This window comes from Strix uralensis, chromosome 2 (genome assembly GCF_047716275.1).
Source record: "Strix uralensis isolate ZFMK-TIS-50842 chromosome 2, bStrUra1, whole genome shotgun sequence".
Taxonomy (NCBI): domain Eukaryota; kingdom Metazoa; phylum Chordata; class Aves; order Strigiformes; family Strigidae; genus Strix; species Strix uralensis.
In genome coordinates, this window is record NC_133973.1 from 72,651,319 (window position 1) to 72,672,546 (window position 21,228).

The window sequence follows — 21,228 nt, forward strand, 5'->3', positions numbered from 1 at the left end:
GGCAGGGAGGGAGTCCCTGTGCACTGCAGTGGGTTCTCTGGTGGCTTCCCATAATTATCTTGCTTACAGCTCAGGACTTCAGGGCTATCAGCTGAGCCCACTTGCCTCATTTCAGGTGTAGCCATAATCATTTCTGAGTATCTTAAATTGTGACTGCTTTCTCTGTCTAAATCTAAGACTGAATTTATGTATTTTCATTTTATGTTACATAGATTACATTTAACAGATGCCACAGGGGTAAGGAGTATAGCTGAATACAGCAAGACACATAGATGATTATAAAATAGCAACTGTAATACTCTAAGGAGCAGAAGTAGATCTGTAAATGCTTTTGACCAGTGATAAGCTAAACTTGTAATTCAAACAGTCAGAAATAATGTTCCTGCAGAAATATTTTTAAGGGTTAAAAAAAAATTATTCACAGAAAATAGGTAGTTTCTCATCTTTGTGTTGTGCAGTGTGTCCGTGATGGCATACTGAACCTGGTGATCGCTGGTGGCTGGGTGTCACAAGAAGAATGAGTACTGAGGTGTGTTGCAAATGAAGTGAAGGAATGTGCTCAGGGGTGATGCAGTGAGGAATAGCTTCCTCTGCTTGGAGGAAAACAAGCTGGTTATGGCTTGAGCAGCAACTGGGACCCCTGTCCCTAATGTGTGATGAACTGGTAAAGCTGTGCTTTGGCTTTAGCTCCCCCTCATCATGAAAGGTTTGTAAGTGGTCTGGTAGTATGAGGAAGTTCACCTTTTCACAAGGTTTTGTTCTAATAGCTGTTTCTCACAAATTTAGACTTCCAAATTCTTTTTGCAGTGTTGTTTTCAAGCACTTTTCTGGAGGTTTTTTTTTTTTTTAGTTCTTTAATGTGTTGCTAATGGGAGCAATACGTTTGATAAGTCATAATCACAATTCTATTCAGTTAATCTACTGAAAAATATATTATGCCTATGTTCATGCACGGTGCCTGAAACTATAGTCTCCATTAATAGAGGTTTCTAACAACAGCAATATAAAAACCCCAAAGTTTACAGAATAAAAAACCCTTTAGAATAAGGAGACTCTGGCTTTAGTCATAAAAATATTTTCTCTTTTTTTGGTACAAACATTTGTATATAGAAGCTTGAATTATTAAGTGCAATTAAGAAAGCAAAAAGGTTATGGGCTTAACCTGATTTGTACTGCTGTACTAACAACTCCGAACTACAAGACATAGTTTTACAAGAACTGGGGTAATACTACGTGCAACGAGATTGATAGCTGAAGTGAAACATGTATCAGTTTAATGACTCGGTGATGATACTTCACAAGATCCAAAATTGAGAAAGTAAACTGTTCTTACATTTTCTAAGCAATGTTACCCAAAATGCATCAGCTCATTCTTCTTTCAGTGTGAGAAAAGGATCCTAACCTGATCTCATGGAAAAAAACCTCTTTAAACTTGACAGAACAAACCTCAAAAAAACTAGAGGAAAACCAATTTTCTTTGTGTAAACCTACTGAGAAAGGTTTGGTTAAAATGAAAATAAATTGTAGGAGCTATCTGTGTCAAATATTGAGAACCTATTAGGAAATTATGTAAAAAGAGAATACCTCTTCCCTTTTTTTTTTTTTTTGTCCTAAAGAGCAGACTTTAAGTAAATGGCCAAAATAGAGACCTTGGTAGAGAAACACGTGGATACTTTTTTCTCTCCTCACAGAAAATTTCTTTTCCCTCCCTCTACCACAGTCCATGTACACAGTGCAACTGATTTCCCATCAAAGTGTCAGAAACCTTTTCAGGTAACATAGAGCATAGTTTTTCTCCTCCCAAGAATCCTGCAGAAAGTGTTGGCCAGCTGTACAGGGCTTTTCATCCCGGTTTTGCAGGGTTGTATAGAAGTGCTTGGGCACTGTGTTTTTGAGCCTTTGTGTTGTGCTTTCAGGTTGTAGATAGGAAACATCCGTACGGGGCAATTGCAGTTCCTGTTGCAGCGTGTCTGAATATACAGAATAAAGGAAGGACAACATGTGATGATACATGGACTGTGAATCTTAGCTGTACATGTGAAGTAAGACCTCAGCTTTATTGGGGGCATTAAGCTAACATGTGACATGTCCAGAAGAAGCAGAAGGAAATAATTCTTCTTGCACCCTGTAGTTCAGATGTAAAACTCCATGCTACAGAGTACTAAAGGTTTCCATGAAAGGAAGCAAAATGCAGGAGGTCCTTGGCAGGTAAATCATTAGAAGATAGATGAGAATTTGGGCAAGTATCTCTGTATTCTTGTCTTGATTTGTATAGTCTTGCTTAAGCAGCTGCTTTTGACCCACTGTCAGAGAGAGGAAACTGGATTAGAGGAGTCTTTAGCCTACTTCAGTGCAGCTGTTCTGTGCTGTATTGCTCATGTCACTAAACAGTTTTGGGAGGTTATGGGGTGGTAGTGTCTTTTCATCACAGAACGTGAAGTCTGCAACTTCTTGCCTGGCTTTGTCTTTCCCTTATTGCTCTGTTACTGACTGATTCACACTGACAATGGTGAGAACACAAAAGATTTCTAGAAAAGCATTGACAGAAATTGAAAATCATCCTTTAAAATCTTTTTCTATCTTACTACCAGATGCTCAGAGTTTTAAGTGAGGGTGTGACAACAAGAGAAAGCAGTAGGGAAAAGACTGCCCTCCCATGCATGCTAGGTTGTTCGCCTTAGCCCTTCCCTGCTTTCTTTTTCTCTCCCTTCACTCCCCCTGTGTCCCTTCTGTGAGAAGCAGCATCTCTCTGGACATACCTCTTAACTTGAAAGTCCAAAAGCTGCAGCAGCCAGCCTAACATTTAGTGTGTGACCATCCAGTGCATTTAGAAGGCAGGTTAGATGCATAAATGAATGTATGTAATGCTAGGGGTGTTTCAGTCTCCTTGGTAAACGCTCTGAAAGTCAGTTTGCAAAACAGGTGGGTAGTTGACTGTGAAAGTTGAGAAGAGCCTTGTGTTTTAAAACATGGTGCTCTCTGGAAGATAAATGTCTTCCTCTGGGATGGAAGAATGCTTCAGTCTCCATAAAGACTTTGTAAATCTGAAACCTCTTTTGGTATTAGGTGCCTATGCCCTTTTGGCAATGATGGAGACAGGGATCAGTCTTTCAAAGAGTAACTGCATGAAGTGTTTCTGTTTCCCTGCCCACAATATTTACATGGCTAAAACACTCAACCAGGACTGACCAGCATGCAGTACCTTTCTGGCTGAAAAAAAATCTCAATTCCCTTTCCTCCCTCCCCATTCCTAGCCCATCTTAGCTATATATATTCCTTGGTAGAGTGCTCTCGTTCTTTCTTACTGGAGCTGCTTTCATGGATATCCACTGTAATAGACAGGGAGAGTGAACATGTCTTCCCACAACTTACATGAGTCCTCATCCAACTGTTCCCATGAATATTTAAATTTTTAATATGAATAATTCTTCAATTTCATCACTGGAAAAGACTGCTTTTTCTCCCAAATGAGAGAGAGAGAAAAAGCATGCTTTTAAGCTCTTTGAGAGCTCTCTAACATTGTGTGTTCAGGCATGTGGGTGGAGGTAACCTAGTGGCTCAGAAGCAGCTACTGGACTTTGGTATTGGCCATTGATATCTAGAATGGCAGTCAGGTTCTCACTTGTGGATCTAACCAGAAATCTGATTATACTTTCCCCCCTTTCTGTTACCTGCCTGAAATAGGTCCACCAACATTGATGGTATTTCAGTTGGCAGTTGTGTGGGAATGTTGAGCTCTATTTACAACAGCTCTTCTTTCTTGTCAGATCTTGTTGCCCTTGTTAATGACTACTGATATATATTAGAAGAGGGACAAATATGCCTTTGATATCTCAGCTGAGCATACTTCCTAGCAATTGTAAAGGTGTGTAAAAGGATATGGTCTGTGCTCCTGAAATGAATACCAAGTCATACACCTCACAGACTTGGAGATCTTTCGTAACTCTTACTCATCTGAGCCTAACATGAAATAGGGCAGAAGAACTATTGCTTAGAAGCACCTGTTTTTCCTTGACTATAAGGAGCTAGAATGACTAGCTTCTCATAGGGTGAGTAGGTCAGAGATGTAGAGGTACGCATTGGGGATGGCAGAGGTTAGCTGAGTATTGCCTAGTGTATGCTGTAGAGGCAGATGTGCTAATTCATTTGGTTTTGTTGTGTCTCTGAAGATGGGGTTGGTAGGTAGTTCAGTGTATTAGTCACCAATCCCTTCCTCCCTCGCCCTTCATCACTTGTAAGGTGAGCATGTTGTTTTGCAAAACTGTCTCTTAAGAAACTTCCAGCCTCACTTTGTATGCAAAGTGGTGTCGCTGGAGTTTGCGTGTTGCTGTCAATATGTTCCTGGGAAGAACTGCACTTTCTCATTGATGTGGTGGAAGAAGCTGTAAAAATCAAGCCAACCGCCTAATTGAGGACACCTTTGCAGTGGCAGGTTTTGAATCTGCACTGATAAAGAGATGGTGATGGTTGTAAGGTGGGAGGCAATTTCAGTTGCATGATAAAGGTCATCAACCAAGAACATCACTACTTGTTCTGCAATAGTTAAATCATGTGCATGTGAACTGTTGAGTGGCTCTTTGGCTGGCTGACACAGACTAATCTTTTCAGTGGCAAATTCTCTATATATTTTCCACAGCTGCTTCTGCCTGGGTGTTTCTGTCCCTCTTACAGCCTCCAGATGGAAGGCCAAAAGGACTAAACATTTTTTCCTAGTATTTTGTTTGCTCAGAAAAAGCAGCTTGATTTTTGTTTAATTTCATGTAATGTTTTTGAACAGTTGTATACCCAATTTGCAAGGGAGAAAATAATTGAACAAATCTCAGATAGTACTATGTTGAGGGTTTTTTGTCTGATTTATTTTATCCTTAATCATGGATTAAATCACATTTATACAAACTTGTTTAATAGTACACAGTGGCTGTAGCTCTGAAATTAAGAGATAGCAACTGCATTAAATTAATCCTGGAAAAATGAGCATGTCTACTTTCCTAATTTTAAATTTGAAGTGCCTATTTTTATTATAATTGATACGGGAAATATATTTCTGGACCAGCACTTTATCTATAAATTCATTATAATGACATTTGTAAGTTTAATCCTTTATTTTCCATATAATTACATTTTAATGTTTACTTATTCATAGTACAAAATCTGTAAGTACCTTGACAAAATGATAAGAAACACAAGTTATATCAGATTCTGAAATCAACTAAGCATAGCCCTCCTCACCATCTGTACTTCTACTGTACACTGAGCTGCTTAAACTCTAGTGTAAGACTGCAGGTAAAATAAGTGTTAGTTGTATAAATATAGGGTATCAAATACAGATTACTTCGATTTTTAGTACCTTTGGATAAAAGTTGACACTCATGTAGTGGTTTAGCCCCTGCTGGGGTCTGAGACCACGCGGCTGCTGCCCCTCCCCCACAAAGGGAGTGAAATACAAAGCCCCGAGACTGAGATAAGGAAAGGTTTAATACAACAGAGCAACAGCAACACAACAAACAGTAACAATAAGAATAACAGTGATAACAATGAACAGAGGAAAGTATATACCGATACAGCAAAGAGAGAACCGGCTGCGCCAACCCACGCGATCACCGATTCTTCCCACGCTCGCGCCAGGATGTGATGTCAGCATGATAGATGAATAACCCGGCTAGAGCTTCCCCCCACTGCTGGGAAAACTTAACCCTATCCTGGTTAAACCAGGACATAATCCACCCCTTTATTCTATACCATGTGCGTCACATCCAGCTGCCATTTAGCAATTAGCATTGACAAAGAAAAATTGACAAAAGCACAGTATAACTCACGGTGTGTTTTCACCCACAATCAAGTCCCCTTGTGGTACGCATCATACCTCTCCATCCTTCTGCATCACCCACCAGGTGCACCCAGGTCCTTGAGGAAAAACAATCCTGTGGATGGGTTTGCCTTTGCCCGGCACAGGACTAACCCAGACCATTTTTCCCAGCAGGTCCCTCATGCGCACCACAGGGACTTTATCCCTGTCTACAACATGTGGAAGTTTTGACTGAGCTGGGCCAGCTCGATTGGCAGATCCTCTTGTGTTCACTAACCAAGTGGCCTTTGTCAGATGTGTGTCCCAGTGTTTGAAGGTTCCACCCCCCATTGCTCTCAATGTAGTTTTTAACAGTCCATTGTAGCGCTCGATCTTCCCGGAGGCTGGTGCGTGGTAGGGGATGTGGTAGACCCACTCGATGCCGTGTTCTTCTGCCCAGGCATCTATGAGGTTATTTCGGAAGTGAGTCCCGTTGTCCGACTCAATCCTCTCTGGAGTGCCGTGTCGCCACAGGACTCTCTCTTCAAGGCCCAGGATGGTATTCTGGGCAGTGGCGTGGGATACTGGATAAGTTTCGAGCCACCCAGTGGTTGCTTCCACCATTGTCAGCATGTGGCACTTGCCTCGGTGGGTCTGTGGCAGTGTGATGTAGTCGATCTGCCAGGCCTCTCCATATTTATATTTCATCCATTGATCTTCATTCCGCTGGGGCTTCACCCGTTTGGCTTGTTTGATTGCAGCACACGTCTCACATCCATGGATGATCTCTGCGATGGTGTCAATGGTGAGGTCCACCCCTTGATCTCGAGCCCACCTGTATATTGCATCTCTGCCTTGGTGGCCCGATGTCTCATGGGCCCATGGGGCTATGAACAGTTCACCTTTACGCTGCCAGTCCAAGTCCACCTGAGCCACTTCGATCTTAGCAGCCTGGTCCGCCTGCTGGTTATGTTGATGTTCATCAGTGGCCCGACTCTTGGGTATATGGGCATCCACATGGCGCACCTTCACAACGATGTTCTCCACCCGGGCTGCAATGTCTTGCCATACTTCAGTGGTCCAGATGAGTCTGCCCTTGCGTTGCCAGTTGTTCTGTTTCCATTGCTGCAACCACATCCACAGGGCACTTGCCATCACCCACGAGTCAGTGTAGATATAGAGCCTTGGCCACTTTTCTCGCTCAGCAATCTCCAAAGCCAATTGGATGGCTTTCACTTCTGCGAACTGGCTCGATTCACCTTGTCCCTCAACAGTTTCAGTGGTTTCTCGTATGGGATGCCACACTGCAGCCTTCCATCGTCGATGTTTTCCCGCAATGCGGCAAGACCCATCAGTGAACAGGGCATATTGTTTTTCTTCCTCTGGCAGCTCGTTATATGGTGGGGCCTCCTCAGCACATTTCACCTCTTGTTCTGGTGACATGCCAGCATCTTTGCTCTCTGGCCAGTTTATGATCATTTCTACTAATCCTGGGGGGTCAAGGTTTCCTATTCGAGCCCGTTGTGTTATCAACGCAACCCATTTACTCCACGTGGCATCTGTTGCATGATGTGTGGAGGGAGCCTTTCCTTTGAACATCCATCCCAGCACCGGCAGTTGGGGTGCCAGGAGGAGCTGTGTCTCAGTGCCGACCACTTCTGAGGCAGCTCGAGTTCCTTTGTACGCTGCCAGTATCTCCTTCTCAGTCAGGGTATAGGTAGCTTCAGAGCCTTTGTATCCCTGGCTCCAAAAGCCTAGAGGTTGGCCTCGGGATTCCCCATCTGCTCTTTGCCAAAGACTCCAGGAAGGGTCATTCTCCCCTGCTGTGGTGTAGAGCACGTTCTTAATCTCCTGCCCGGTCCGGACTGGCCCGAGGGCCACTGCCTGGGTAATCTCCTGCTTAATTTGTTCAAAGGCTTGTTGTTGCTCAGGGCCCCATTTAAAATCGTTCTTCTTGCGGGTTACGTGGTAGAGAGGGCTCACAATCAGGCTGTAGTTTCGGATGTGCATCCTCCAGAACCCCACAGCGCCCAGGAAAGACTGAGTCTCTTTTTTGGTGGTTGGTGGGGCCATGGCTGTTATCTTGTTTATCACCTCCATTGGGATGTGGCGACGCCCATCTTGCCATTTTATTCCTAGGAACTGAATCTCCCTTCCAGGCCCCTTAACTTTCTGTTGCTTGATGGCAAAACCAGCCTTCAGGAGGATTTCAATTATCTTCTTTCCTTTCTCAAAGACTTCAGCTATGTCCCCCCATACAATGATATTATCAATGAACTGCAGGTGTTCTGGAGCCCCACCTTTCTCCAGTGCAGTATGGACCAGTCTATGGCAAATGGTGGAGCTGTGTTTCCACCCCTGGGACAATCGATTCCAGGTGTACTGGATACCCCTCCAAGTGAACGCAAACTGCGGCCTGCACTCTGGTGCTATTGGAATGGAGAAAAATGCGTTAGTGATGTCAATCGTGGCGTACCACTTGGCTGCCTTCGACTCCAGCTCATACTGGAGCTCTAGCATGTCCGGCACTGCAGCACTCATCGCTGGCGTAACTTCATTCAGGCCACGGTAGTCCACAGTTAGTCTCCATTCGCCATTAGGTTTTCTCACTGGCCATATAAGGCTGTTGAAAGGTGAGTGAGTCTTGCTGATCACCTTCTGGCTTTCTAGTCGACAGATCAGCTGATGGATGGGGACCAGGGAATCTCGGTTAGTGCGGTACTGCCGCCGGTGCACCGTCTTGGTAGCAATTGGCACTCGCTGCTCTTCGACCTTAAGCAACCCCACCACCGAAGGGTCCTCTGAGAGGCCGGGTAAGGTGGACAATTGCTCAACCTCCTCCAGGGCAGCTATACCAAAGGCCCACCGGTACCCTTTTGGGTCTTTAAAGTACCCTCTCCTGAGGTAGTCTATACCTAGGATGCATGGGGCATCTGGGCCAGTCACAATGGGGTGCTTATGCCAGTCCTTCCCAGTTAAGCTTACTTCAGCTTCTAATAGGGTCAGCTATTGGGACCCCCCTGTCACTCTGGAGATGCAGATGGATTCGACCCCACTGTGGCTTGATGGCATCAAGGTGCACTGTGTGCCAGTGTCTACCAAGGCCTTTTATTCTTGTGGTTCTGATGTGCCAGGCCATCAGATCCACACCTTCCAGTAAATCCGATTATCCCTTTCCTCCACCTGGCTGGAGGCAGGGCTCCTCTAATCCTGCTCACCATCACTCACTTGATCTAAGAGTGACTCCTGCAAGAATGAATTCCTGGTCCCCTCAAGAGGGTCAAGCATACAGTTGGCCATTCTATTCTGTCTGGGGGATTTCCAACTAGACACTGGAGCTGCATCTCTCTTGGAAGACTCCCCTTTCATGGTGGTCTTCCCTTTCAGTTGCTGTACTCGTGCAGCTAGGGCGGAAGTGGGCTGTCCATGCCACCTTCTCATGTTTTGCCCATGGTCATGGAGGAAGAACCACAGGGTGCCCCGTGGTGTGTGTCTTCCACTGCCCTTCTCTTGGGTGGGGAAACGCCTGCTTCTAATAGCTGAGACATCGGCCCGTGCAGGTGGAACACAGGACATGTCCTGTTCCACTTTCTGGAGCCTCTGAGACAGTTCCTCTACAGCTGAAACCAAAGCATGTTGGGAGGAAGGGAGACTTCCCTCATATTGCTGGAGCTGGATAATCACTTCGTCCACTGTCTGAGTCTGGGTGTCTTGCCACCAGGACGCTACTGCTAGTGCTTTGGAATGTCCCTCTGGTCCACTTTGCAGGAACTTCCGCCACATCAACTGTGTGCAAGGGGCCTGATCTGGATCCATTGGTGACTGCTCATCATTCAGATCACCATAGATCATGTCAAACACAGCCATTTCCCTGAGGTTTTGAATGCCTTTCTCCATGTTGGTCCACTTGCCTAACCGACATAGAGCATCATCCTAGCAGGATGTCGCTTCCAAAGGCTGAGGGTTTGAGCCTGTTTCCCTATTGCCTTGTCAATACCAGCCTACTTGGCTAAAGGTCCCACCTGCTTGGCCTCTCTCCCCTCCAATTCCAAACCAGCAGCTCCACTATCCTAGCACTGGAGCAGCCAGGTGCAAATTTGCTCGCCTGGAATGCGGCCGAAATCCTTCTGCATATCTCGCAACTCACTGAGGGATAGAGATCGGATGATTACCTCCGGCTCTTCCTCCTGCTCTTGTGATGGGCCTGGTTCATTATCACCCTGTGCACTGCGAGGGGATTTTTTGGTATATTTGGTTTTCTGTATCGGGGCAACTGATATTGGTACTGCCTGTCCCTCTGGCTCAGCTGCTGTGCTGGTATGGTGGAGGCGACCGGTACTGGCACTGCCTGTCCCCCTGGCCCAGCTGCTGTACCAGCAGGTTCACTTTCAGATCCTGCAGCTCTTTCTCCCCCTTGAGGGCAGTGATCAGTGCTAAGGGTGATGCGGTAAGCATGGGCAAGCCCCCAGCACATCGCAGCAAGTTGCATCTCCCGGGGTTTGTCAGATTGGCAGCACACCTTTTCCAAACACTCCACCAGTTTACCAGGACTCTGCACTTGTTCGGGAGTGAAATCCCAGAACATTGGGGGTGACCACTGACTCAGGTACTTGCCCATCTTCTCCCACATACCTTTTTTTTATAACTATCTGCCCTCAGGGCAGGTTTCCAGGTGGTGCTATTGTTGGAGAAGTACCGCATGGCCCAAAACAAGATCTGGCAGACATTTAGAAAGCATTGTACTGCGAACACAGTGGCCAGGAGCCTCCAGGGATAGCTGAAACTCTCAAACACCGAGAGAATCTCTTCCCCTGGCTCACCCACAGAGGGGGTGAGACCCCAAACAAAAGACCGGGCAGCAAACAGGTAGCGGTGCACCCCCACAAGCAGCGAAACGAGCCCATTATAAGCAGACAGTAACCAGTAGAGCAGAACAAGACCCTTGATACGTTTTCCACCGAGAACAAACACCAGCACTGGGAACACACAGGGGATATAAGGATTAATCCAGCCCCACCACGCAAGCAAATTGGCCAGCATTGCAAACGTTTCTTATCAAACAAATGTAAATAAAAACAGAAAAATTACACCTAACAGATTGCTCTAACACGCCTTCTCCTTTTGTCCTTATCTTAGTCTTCTCCAGCCCCACGTTGGAGTGCCAAAGTTATAATGGTTTAGCCCCTGCTGGGGTCTGAGACCACGTGGCCGCTGCCCCTCCCCCACAAAGGGAGTGAAATACAAAGCCCCGAGACTGAGATAAGGAAAGGTTTAATACAACATAGCAACTGCAACACAACAAACAATATCAATAAGAATAACAGTGATAACAATGAACAGAGGAAAGTATATACCGATACAGCAAAGAGAGAACCGGCTGCGCCAACCCACGCGATCACCGATTCTTCCCGCTCTCTGGCCCTGGACATGACCGTCAGCATGGTATATGAATAACCTGGCTAGAGCTTCCCCCCACTGCTGGGGAAACTTAACCCTATCCTGGCTAAACCAGGACAACTCATTATAAATTGTGGGGCTTTGTCCATGCCATCAGATGGACATTTTAGACTCCCATGTGTATGCTAGGAAAAAAAAAAAAAGTACTTGCAGGTGCTGATATGCAGCATCTTTTTCCAGATAATCTAGTGTTTTGTTTCCCACTTTAGAAAGTAATATCTTTCCCCATGGTTATCTTAATGCAATTCAAGATGTTACGATTTTTAACTATTTGGCGCAAGAATTAAAAGTACTATAAAGCTCCTTTTAATATAAATAACTGTGGCCACAAAATCCCTACTTTACTACTTTAGAGAAATTCAGTGATTTTTTTTTTTATTATCAGTCATAAAGAATCTATGATGACCCAATGCTTGCTTTTCTAAATTCATAAAACAGACATATCAAAACAACATTTTGTACTGTTTCTTAGTGGAATAACATACCAAAAGAGCTAGTTACTTGGGGCAGTATGTCTCCAATTATGATCAACCTTGACTTGTTTAAAAAAACCCAACAACAACATGGCCTTTTCATTTCATGGTTTAACTTGTTTTTCCCATCAAATGTGGAAACATTTTACTTTGGATGGATATTATTCATGGGCTTTATAAACTGTTAGAGCATACTACTTTATGTTTTCCTGTGAAGTGTTGGTAAGGCAAATGTTTAAGCCCTGATTGAAACTTTTTCATGTGGTGATGGCGGAGCTCGGCTTTATTTGGTATGAGCAGTCCCGCTGAGCGGAGCTCACATTCCCTGGAATTACTTATGGAGAGCCATAGCTCAGCACATGAGTTGTTTAGCAGGGTTACCTATGTACTTAATATTAAGGATAGTATTCATTAAATTGCTTAATGAGAGTCAGAGCGAGGTCAAGATTTGGCTCCTGCTGTGCATCCTGGCGAGCAGGCAGGCTGCATTCGCGTTGGGATGCTTAGCCAAATTTATGACCTTACAATGTGTGTATGTGCATCCCACAATCCTTCCTGTGAAGAAGCCCTCGGAGACGGTGGTTCGCACCATCTCCTGTTGGGTGTCGGGGCTAGGTTGGCATGGGTTTAGCACTGTCGGGACCCATGCTGTCCCTCTCCACCCCTCAGCCTCTGCTGCCTGCCTCCCTGGTCCGCTTGCTTACTGACACCAGCTGCTCTGGGTGTAGGGAAGGGGCTGTTGAGGTGCAAGGCTACAACCCGCCCAGGTGCCTGTAAGCCCGTGTCCTGCGGGGTACGGGTATGGGTACAGTGCACAGTGCTGAAGGGTAGGGAGGGCAGTGCAACTTGCTGGTGGGGGGAACACTTGCCTTTTCTGGCTGGCCAGGTGCCTTGCCATGCATCTCCTCCTGGGTGTTGGGGAGCCAAAGACATCTCCCTTCAGGTGGGATGTGGTTCCTTGGTCTGTGCCATCTAATGGCCTGGCCTGATGCCTGCAGACATACACGTTGTTAACTTCCAGATTTGGTTGTATCAATAGGATTGCTCTTCCAGGAAAAGATAGTTAGCGGGATCAGAGCCTTAATCGATTTGGCAGCCAGTGTGGGGAGCAGAAACAAAGGGACGAAGCCACTGAGTGATTTGCCTGGAGTCAGGGCAGAAGCCTGTGGCAGAGTTGGGGGTTCTGTGTCCGATGCCTGATCCGCTCTGGCAGTCGCGCTGCCAGTGGAATAAATTTACTGGTTATTCATAACCAGCAACGTGTTTTGCCATGAGCCACATGAACAGCTGTTTCTGTCTGTATGCTTGTTAGCAGATGAGAATTATTTTTAAGAATTAAGAAAATTTTTATTCATTGCTTACTGACTTTGAAAATCTATAAGCAGACTAGATCTACTTTAATTGACTAACCATTGTATTCTCTTCACAATATATTTAACAAGTCTTTGAGTATTTTGTAGTTTCCTAGCAATTTGTGTGTGTTTATTATCTGATTTATTCCCCAAGAAGCACTGCTGGAATCAGATGACTTTAAGTAGTTTTGGAAACTCAGCAGTGATCATGGATGCTTTTCTTAATAAAGCCCAAAACCAAGAGGAAACTTCAGTATTGACACAGTGCTGGACTTTGTATTTTGATTTGTGCGTGCCCACGGGGAATGAGGTTATCAAAGAATATGTTTGTGTCCTGTAGGAATTTTGTTTGGTTCCTGGATAAAAACAATGTATGCTGGTGTGACTTGCTGTGTAGCATGTAATGTTGACCTGAGACTTGAAATAAGTAAAAGATACTAATCACTGAAGTAAAAATTAACAGTGATTATTGATGTAATTTTTTTTTTTATTTTACTTTAGCATGGAACCTGCAACTTACTTCTTGCAAGTAGGCTTCCTGTGAAGCTGACATTGCTGTTATGTGGATCAAGTAGTTATTTTTTCTTTCTTGATTCAAAGCCATAGGAAATTGTTTCATTATTGAAGACTATGTTTGGGTTAGTTTTTGAATTATGTGTCAGCATTGGATAGACTCATTGGATGGCGTGTTTATTGCATCATAGACTCTTAAGCTTGTGCCCACAGTCCCATTGTCCACCTACAAAACCTTGTGAAAGTGCTTTGAAGCATCGACCACTTCACCTGTTACAGTTTAATTCTGGCTGGAAAGTACCTGTTGTGCTGTAAGAACAATGGCAGGTTTGCTCAGTTGCTAATAATCCTCCGTCATGACCGCACTAGGCTGACATACTTCTGGAAACACACTTATTTGTGTTCTTTGCATGTGCAAAAATATCTTCCTCTGATTTCCCTATCTGTACACATGTTTTTGGTTTTGTTTTTGTTTTTATTTTTATTTATTTGGCTTTCACTTTTATGTGGCTGCTTTTGGGAACCTAAAGTTAGTTGTCAGATTGGTTTTCATTTGAAGGAGGAAAGCAGTAACACAGGGTCAGCATGTATCATTAAACACTTGTTTGCCTACATGATGCATTTATCCTGCTTCCCTGAACAAAAGTTGGAGCAAAGTGGTTTGTTAGGTGGCTCTTCCTCAAAGGAGGAATCTCTGCTCGCTTCCAAGAGCCATCCAACCTGCCACACGTTCTCCCACACAGCTGTACTGGATGGTGGTGGCAGTTTTGGGGCTTCCATGACTGCATCATAAAGCAGTTCAAGTTCTTGATTTGAAACACCCTCCTACTCCAAACAATGAAAGTTTGTTTTCTGAAGATTGAGTGGGTACTTTTGACTTAGTTTCTGATCAGAAAAGTGGCAGCAAATAAATGACAATGGATGGGGGCAATGAGATGCTCTCCTTTTGGTCTTGGCCAGTTATTAATTCATCTCAAGCTGTGTCATGAAATAAAATCCTAAGTAATATACTAAGTATCTGATCCTATAGTGGCTCCAGTTGACTCCAGCAGGACTAATTCCTTAAGTAAACCTTAGCTCTGAGAGATTCAAAAGCAATTCTCACATACATGCCAAGATATGTCAACCTTTGTTTTTGTCTAGACTTGAAGGAAAAGCCTTTGTATTGCTTTATCAGAAGCGTATATGGATTGAAACTTGCAGAGATATGCACTGTGTTTACTTTGACATCCAAGTTTCTTTATAATTTATTTTGGTTTTATGGTCCCAAAGGAATTAAAAATGTACAGGAATACAGATTTCTTGTATCAATATGGTCAAAATTAATGGGTTATGTCCTTTATAGACTTTTCAAAGTTACAGTATTAATTCCCAAAGTGTTCCAGATAGCTTGACTGTTTAGGAAAACTTGTGTAATACATCTTCAAACTAAAATTTTGATCTAACTTGTAAACTTGGGGATGACATACAACAAAAAAAGTTTCTATAAACTATTAAATGAACTAGACACTATTAATAGCATTTAGTATGAATGTAATGTTGCAGCCTGATGTTGTATCAGGATTTACCACTTGGTTGGCACCTTTCGAAATGAAGTGCCAATGCTTTGTCATGTAAAATTTACAGTCTCGGTGTTTTAATCACTACTCTTTGTGCATTGATAACTACTGTTTGTGTACTGCTGCTTTCCAAATATTACAGCAAACAGGAAAAATCTATGCAATAAGCAACATTCTAAGGAAATTTTGATTTTTAATAACCATGTTAACAAATCATCTTAACGTAGTGAGTTAATATAATAATGTCCCCTTATGGTAGTGGCACATACTATTCATTAATTCTTTGCAGTGAAAAAACATGAAAGGAGTCAGCTGCATTCTTTAAAATAGGATGGGTCACTTCGTAATCAGTTTCTATTTTATTGAATAATTCACCTTGACTATTTAAAGCAGCTTTGTAGTCAGTAATCTGGAGAAGATTCCTGCCATTTGCATACCTACCCATATCTTTACTCCTGGAATACTACTTATTCAGTAAGTCAAATAACTAAATTAGAAGGTTCTTTCTATACTTTGCTTATGTTTTTAGAAGACTCTTTCCCTAAAGACAACACAGTCTCAAGAAACCTGTTTCTAATGTCTGGAAATGGACAGCTTTTGATAACACCCAGCTGACTAAAAAACCATTTGAATTTGTACCTACTTTCTGCAACCCCTTTTCCTTTTCACTGATGCAAACAGTGATGGTCACAACTTGAACTGGGGGGATTTTGTGTCGGGTTTTCTAACCAGTTCTGTTTCCTGTGGTTTGCTGATCTGAAGAACACCACCTGAAATGTTCTAAAAAACAGGAGGTGGTATTGGATTGGGGAGTACTCCCTTTATAGCCTCTGCAATATCTTATGATGTATATAGTCTGAAAGCAGTTATTGCAATTTTTTTTCTTCCATGAAAACGCATTCTGAATAATCTCTTTATGGTATTTTTTGTGTTGTTTAAATCATAAATATGTTGGGTTTTTTTTCAGGTTTTATTGACTTTCTTTCATTTTTCTTTTCAGAGTGAAGGAGTTAGTTTTCTCACCATGACCTCAAACAACAGAGTACAACATTCAAAGAAGCTGCTCGGCATATATCTTTTTTGTTTTGGTTTGGGTTTTTTTTGTTGTTGTTGTTTTGTTTTGTTTTGTTTTTTTTTAACTGAAGCTGCTTAAGGTTTACTTTTTGTTGTTGTTGTTATTGTTGGTCCGGACAGTTACTTAACTGTTGTGGACTGAACTGTGCAACAAATCTGGGAGGAAGGGAAAGCAACCTGCCTAACTCATTACCATGGCATCTACGGTATCATTTTGCTGCTGTTTCGACAGAAGTTGGAGATGCTCTTTAGAACATAGGAACTTTTCTGCCGGCCTCTTTAACTAACGGCCAATGCCTTCATTTACTTTTTCTGCAAAGACAAACTGTATTTATTCTTCGGCATATTAGGGGGTTCTGTAACACCTGCTGAAGCAGTAAGATCTGGTATTTACTGGCATAATTTCAAGCCTACCACAGTACTACCTCAGTTCAAAGTAAAGCCGGATTTGTGGTGTTGGTGTACGACAGGACCTTCTTTATCTCTATGCTGAGTCTCTCAAGAACAGTCGTCAGCCTTACTGAACTTGCAACGCGTACAGCTGCTGCTGTTGCTGGGTTGTGAATCACTAGCCGCAGGGTTTACTTCTCAGATGAAGCCTAACCAAGGCACTGAAAAGTCTAAAATGGAATGAAACTCCGTGAATCGGACTTGGGACAGAGGATTCAGAGTAGTTAAAAAAGAAAAAATATAAAAATGTGTAACTGAAGCAACGTAAGTTTAAAACATCAAACTGTATTGGGGGTATCTCTCTGTACCTTTGACACACTTGTTTAATCCTCTCTATGTAGGTGTTTATATAGGTACTTCAGATTGCAGAAGCCTTTTCTTCTATTTACAAGCTCACTTTTGTCAGCTAACCCTGTTCTTAGCTGCATTTCTTGTAACCAAAAATCCACATAGGCATGCTAGGAATGCAGGGATGATAATGGGTATCGAGCAGATTCAAGCACTAATATTAACACAGTATTATCTTGCCATCTAGGAAGTCCTGATATTTGCCTTTTACCAGGAAAGCACCATTGCAGCTGCAGGCATTATTACAGGGAAGAAGAACCATTGCAGTCACTTATCCTGAGTTCTTTTCAAGGCTACCCATGCATCATGTTTCCAGTAGCCTGAAAATCTGAGTGATGTGGTGGCAGCTGTCACAAATGTCACATACAGCTGTTGCACCAGACTAGCAGAATGTCATGCCACCTTGTTTCTTCTTCGATAAATTTGTTGAAGAGTTCATATACATTTTAAGCGTACCTCCCCAGTGCCTGCTCTGGTAGACATGTAAGTATTACTAAGTTATTTGAGTTACGTGAGACTTTTTTTATTCTTTTTTTAAATCATTGTGCTAGGTGGAACCTGTTCTTCACTATTAATAATGCATTATCTTTTGGGATTTTTTTTCTGAGGAAGACGAGAGTCCGTGTCTTACAAATATAATGAATGGCAATGCGGTCTTCCTGCTTACGTGCTGAATTTTTAGAACTGAGGATTGTATTACTAGACAAAGATGAATGTGAACTAATTCCTTCCCTACCCCATGAAACACTTTATTTTTCAGTGTAATTTTGGGGGTCTTAAATCACAGCAATGCATAGGCTACTACAATATTAGAACTAAAATCAATTTAAATATTAATCTGAGGGTTTTTTTAATAATAATAATAATACTATAAATGGTTCTAAGACATTCTAAAATGCTGCTTGTTCAAGTTGAACTAAAAAAACCATACCTTTGACATATTCTGTCTGAACCCCCCCATTAGCACCGAGTGTGGTATCTGCTGAATTTAATGTTTTGAACTTCTATTTTGAAGTAGCCCCCTGTACCAATTAAGAAATCATGCCACTAAAACAAATGGCTAAAATGCATACAGCAACTTCAAAACAAAAACTTGACAATATAGTCAATTCTTCTCTATCCTGTATATTTCACAAAGGCATATGCAATACTTACATTCTTAATTTAGTTTACAGAATGGAACCAAAATGTATAAATGTTACGTTTGCTAAAACTTCACAATGTATATTGGGTCTTTGTACATTTTGCCTGACTTACCTTAAATTTAAAATATTTTTTGCTATATAACCTTAACAGTTATTAAGCAGTGTTTTCTTTTTGGGTACGTATTGTTTCTGGATATCAAGATGTTAAATATATTTCTTGCTATTGTGATATGACAAGAGACTTAACTTATCTTGCTGTGTCTTCCAATGTACACGCTGTATATAAGGATAAATGTGATGCTGCTGGAGACCAGAATAAATGGAACTAGAGTAGTGTATTGTATTTAGTCTGTATTGATCATGGATGCTCTCCTTAATAGCCATATGCAATAAAATACATTATTTATGAAAGGAGTAAAGTATTTGTGTGTCTGTTTTCTCTAGGGCTGGGGTGGTTTTTCTGGTTGTTTACATGAAATTGGTTTATTCCCTCTTTTAAATGGAAACACAGTTTCTCTGAATATTAAACTTACTGCTGTGCACACACCTGTTTTCCTTTTAATGCACATAAGACTCCTGAAAAATCATTAAATCATTTTAACTCTTGTTTAAGAATAAAGAAAAATCAGTATTATAAAGGCAAAGTCTGTATATTTGAGGAAATAACTAGGAGCAGGATTTGGTCTTAATTTTTAATTCCGGTTTTAAAAGTCAGTGGAAAACTATGGGAGTCCTTCTGACAGCTGATCTAGTGGGAACAGACTTGCCCTATACATGCTGTATAGACACACTGGTACAAGGCAAAGGAATCTAATGCTATATGTAGGTATCTTCATCTGCTGGCTTGTGTGCAGGGGCTCTGGGGCACAGTCATAGACACCATGGGGTCACTGTAGCCTAATCTGCCCCTGGTCAGTAGGAATGTCCTGTATACATGTGTAAATGACACTTTTTCAATTTTCCTTGCATCCAGGTAAATAACCTGTGTGAGGGTCACGGACTCATGACAGGGATTGTGGTGATTGAGGGGCAGGGGACAACAACAGTAAGTTCATAAAAAGCTTGATGTCCATTTCACAACAGAGTCTTGCTGAGATCTCCTTTGCTTAAGCTGAGGAGTGTCTGAGTGACATATCTTTGTTGATCACATGCAAGGCCTGCTGGTGGCAGGAGGAGACATGATCTCTCTCTGTACCACATTTAAAGTAATTTGAAGTGAAATCCTGTCTTGGGACATGTTTGTTATATTCTTCTGGCCACATCTACCTCTAAGTGGGTTGGTACTTTCATGGTCACCTTATGTTTTGGGGATGGTTGAAGGACCATACTCATACAACTTTGTCTTAAAAGGACAAAACCTGACTCATTGTGGTTCTTCCTCCAAAAGCAACTTGAATGGAAAAGAGCAATGCTGTCTGTTGCTGCAGCAGGATCATCTGTGGCTGCCAGAGTGTCCATATAAGCCAGAGTACAGACATAAATCATAGATGATGTATATGCTGCCCAAGAGAGAACATTCAGTTCCTTCTCTCATCTGTCCTGACTGTCTTAGCTGCAGACTTAGCTAGGGAAGGTGAAATGGGACACTGTGGATCTTGTGCCTGCATCCTTGAAGAGAAAGAGCAGTTGCTTTAATCTTTCAAATTGCTCTGAAGAAATACAACTATCCAACAGTATCTTCTTTTCTGCTGTCAACGGGGTATGTGAGTGATACCTTACAATACCGTAGAAGAAGAATGTGTTTGATAAGACAATTGGAAATCCAGTGTCATATTCTCTGGTGGGTTCAACTTCTGATAATCGGAGCATAAGGGAAACCTTTGGATACTCAGCCTACTCACAGCACAGTTTGGTGTGATGTATGCTGCTTCCAAGCAGAGCAACATTTGCACTGACCTGAGAGTGGTGCTCTTAAGTCCTTGTCCATTGACTATCCTTCTCAAGGATCTCAAAGCAGTCTATGGCTTCCAGCCTCCTTGGGAACCTTTGTTTACTTTTTGTGGTACAGCACTCAGGGAAGGGTTGATACATGTCCAGGTGTCACCTGAGAATGGAATGAAGTTATCTTGACAAATTACATATGCCCTGGCACTTAGAAGCATTCCTGAATTCTCCAGTTCAGAGTGTCCCTGGAGACCATTATAAAAGGCATCATCTTTCAATAGCCTTTAAATAATGAACATGGGACAAGCAAGTTGCCTTTTTCAACACCTATTCCTACTGTTCAACTTGCTTTCTGTTCTCAAAGAGGATGGGAAGAAGAAAGGGTTCAGGTCTTTGCTACAATAATTCTGAACTCATTTGTGAGTATTCTGAGTGAGGAAATGCAACTTGGAGTCTGCTCTTGGGAGAGGCATTGCTGAATAGTGCAAAGGGAACAGATTTGGCCAGAGCTCCAAGTCTTCATGTTCTGTGGGAGGTGAATCACCTACCAAGTCTTTCAGTATATTACTACTGCTTCAGTCATTCCCAGATGGCTTTTCCACCTTGAAGAACTTCAGCCAGCTCTTGCAGAGATGTCCAGATGCACTGTAAGACTCACCTGACTTGCATCTGGCTTTACCTGGGGGGCAAGAGTCTCTGAAAGGGTCTACAAACAGAGATTAGATTTAATGAATGGGGTTTTTGCTTTTTAGGAGCCACAAATATTTAACTTACAGTTGATGGTAGATATTTCTTATTTAAGAGTATATTTTGTGACATTTAATGGGAATCTGACTTGTCAAAACAGGACTTCATTGAACTATCTCAATGGCCTACCAAAATAATAGGGACAGAAAATATCACCATTCACTTTTGAAAACATAGATCCCAGTTGTTTTGTGGGTTTTTTAATTTATTCTTGTGATGTGTCCAATCTATATATCAGACTAAACATATGTTTTACAATGTTCAAGCTAGGGATGAGGAAACTATGGCCTGTGGGATGAATATGACACATAACATTGTTTCATATGAGCCATGGCCTCATATAATTTTTTTCGTATTATTAAGCAACATAGTGTCATGTGTTGAATGTGTGGCTGCCAAAAGCGTTTGGAAAGCTTACTTGATCCTCAGTATTTCCTTACA

General features: G+C 42.4%; 1 protein-coding gene across 1 annotated transcript in view; it reads left to right on the forward strand.

Moving 5' to 3' along the window:
- Positions 1-18,575, forward strand: part of IRS2 (insulin receptor substrate 2) — a 38,552-nt gene extending 19,977 nt beyond the window's left edge. The window contains exon 2 of the mRNA XM_074859291.1: positions 16,140-18,575. Within this exon, the coding sequence (XP_074715392.1) occupies positions 16,140-16,144 (5 nt within the window). The 3' untranslated portion in view covers positions 16,145-18,575. The remainder of the gene's footprint in view (positions 1-16,139) is intronic.
- Positions 18,576-21,228: the final 2,653 nt, after the last annotated feature.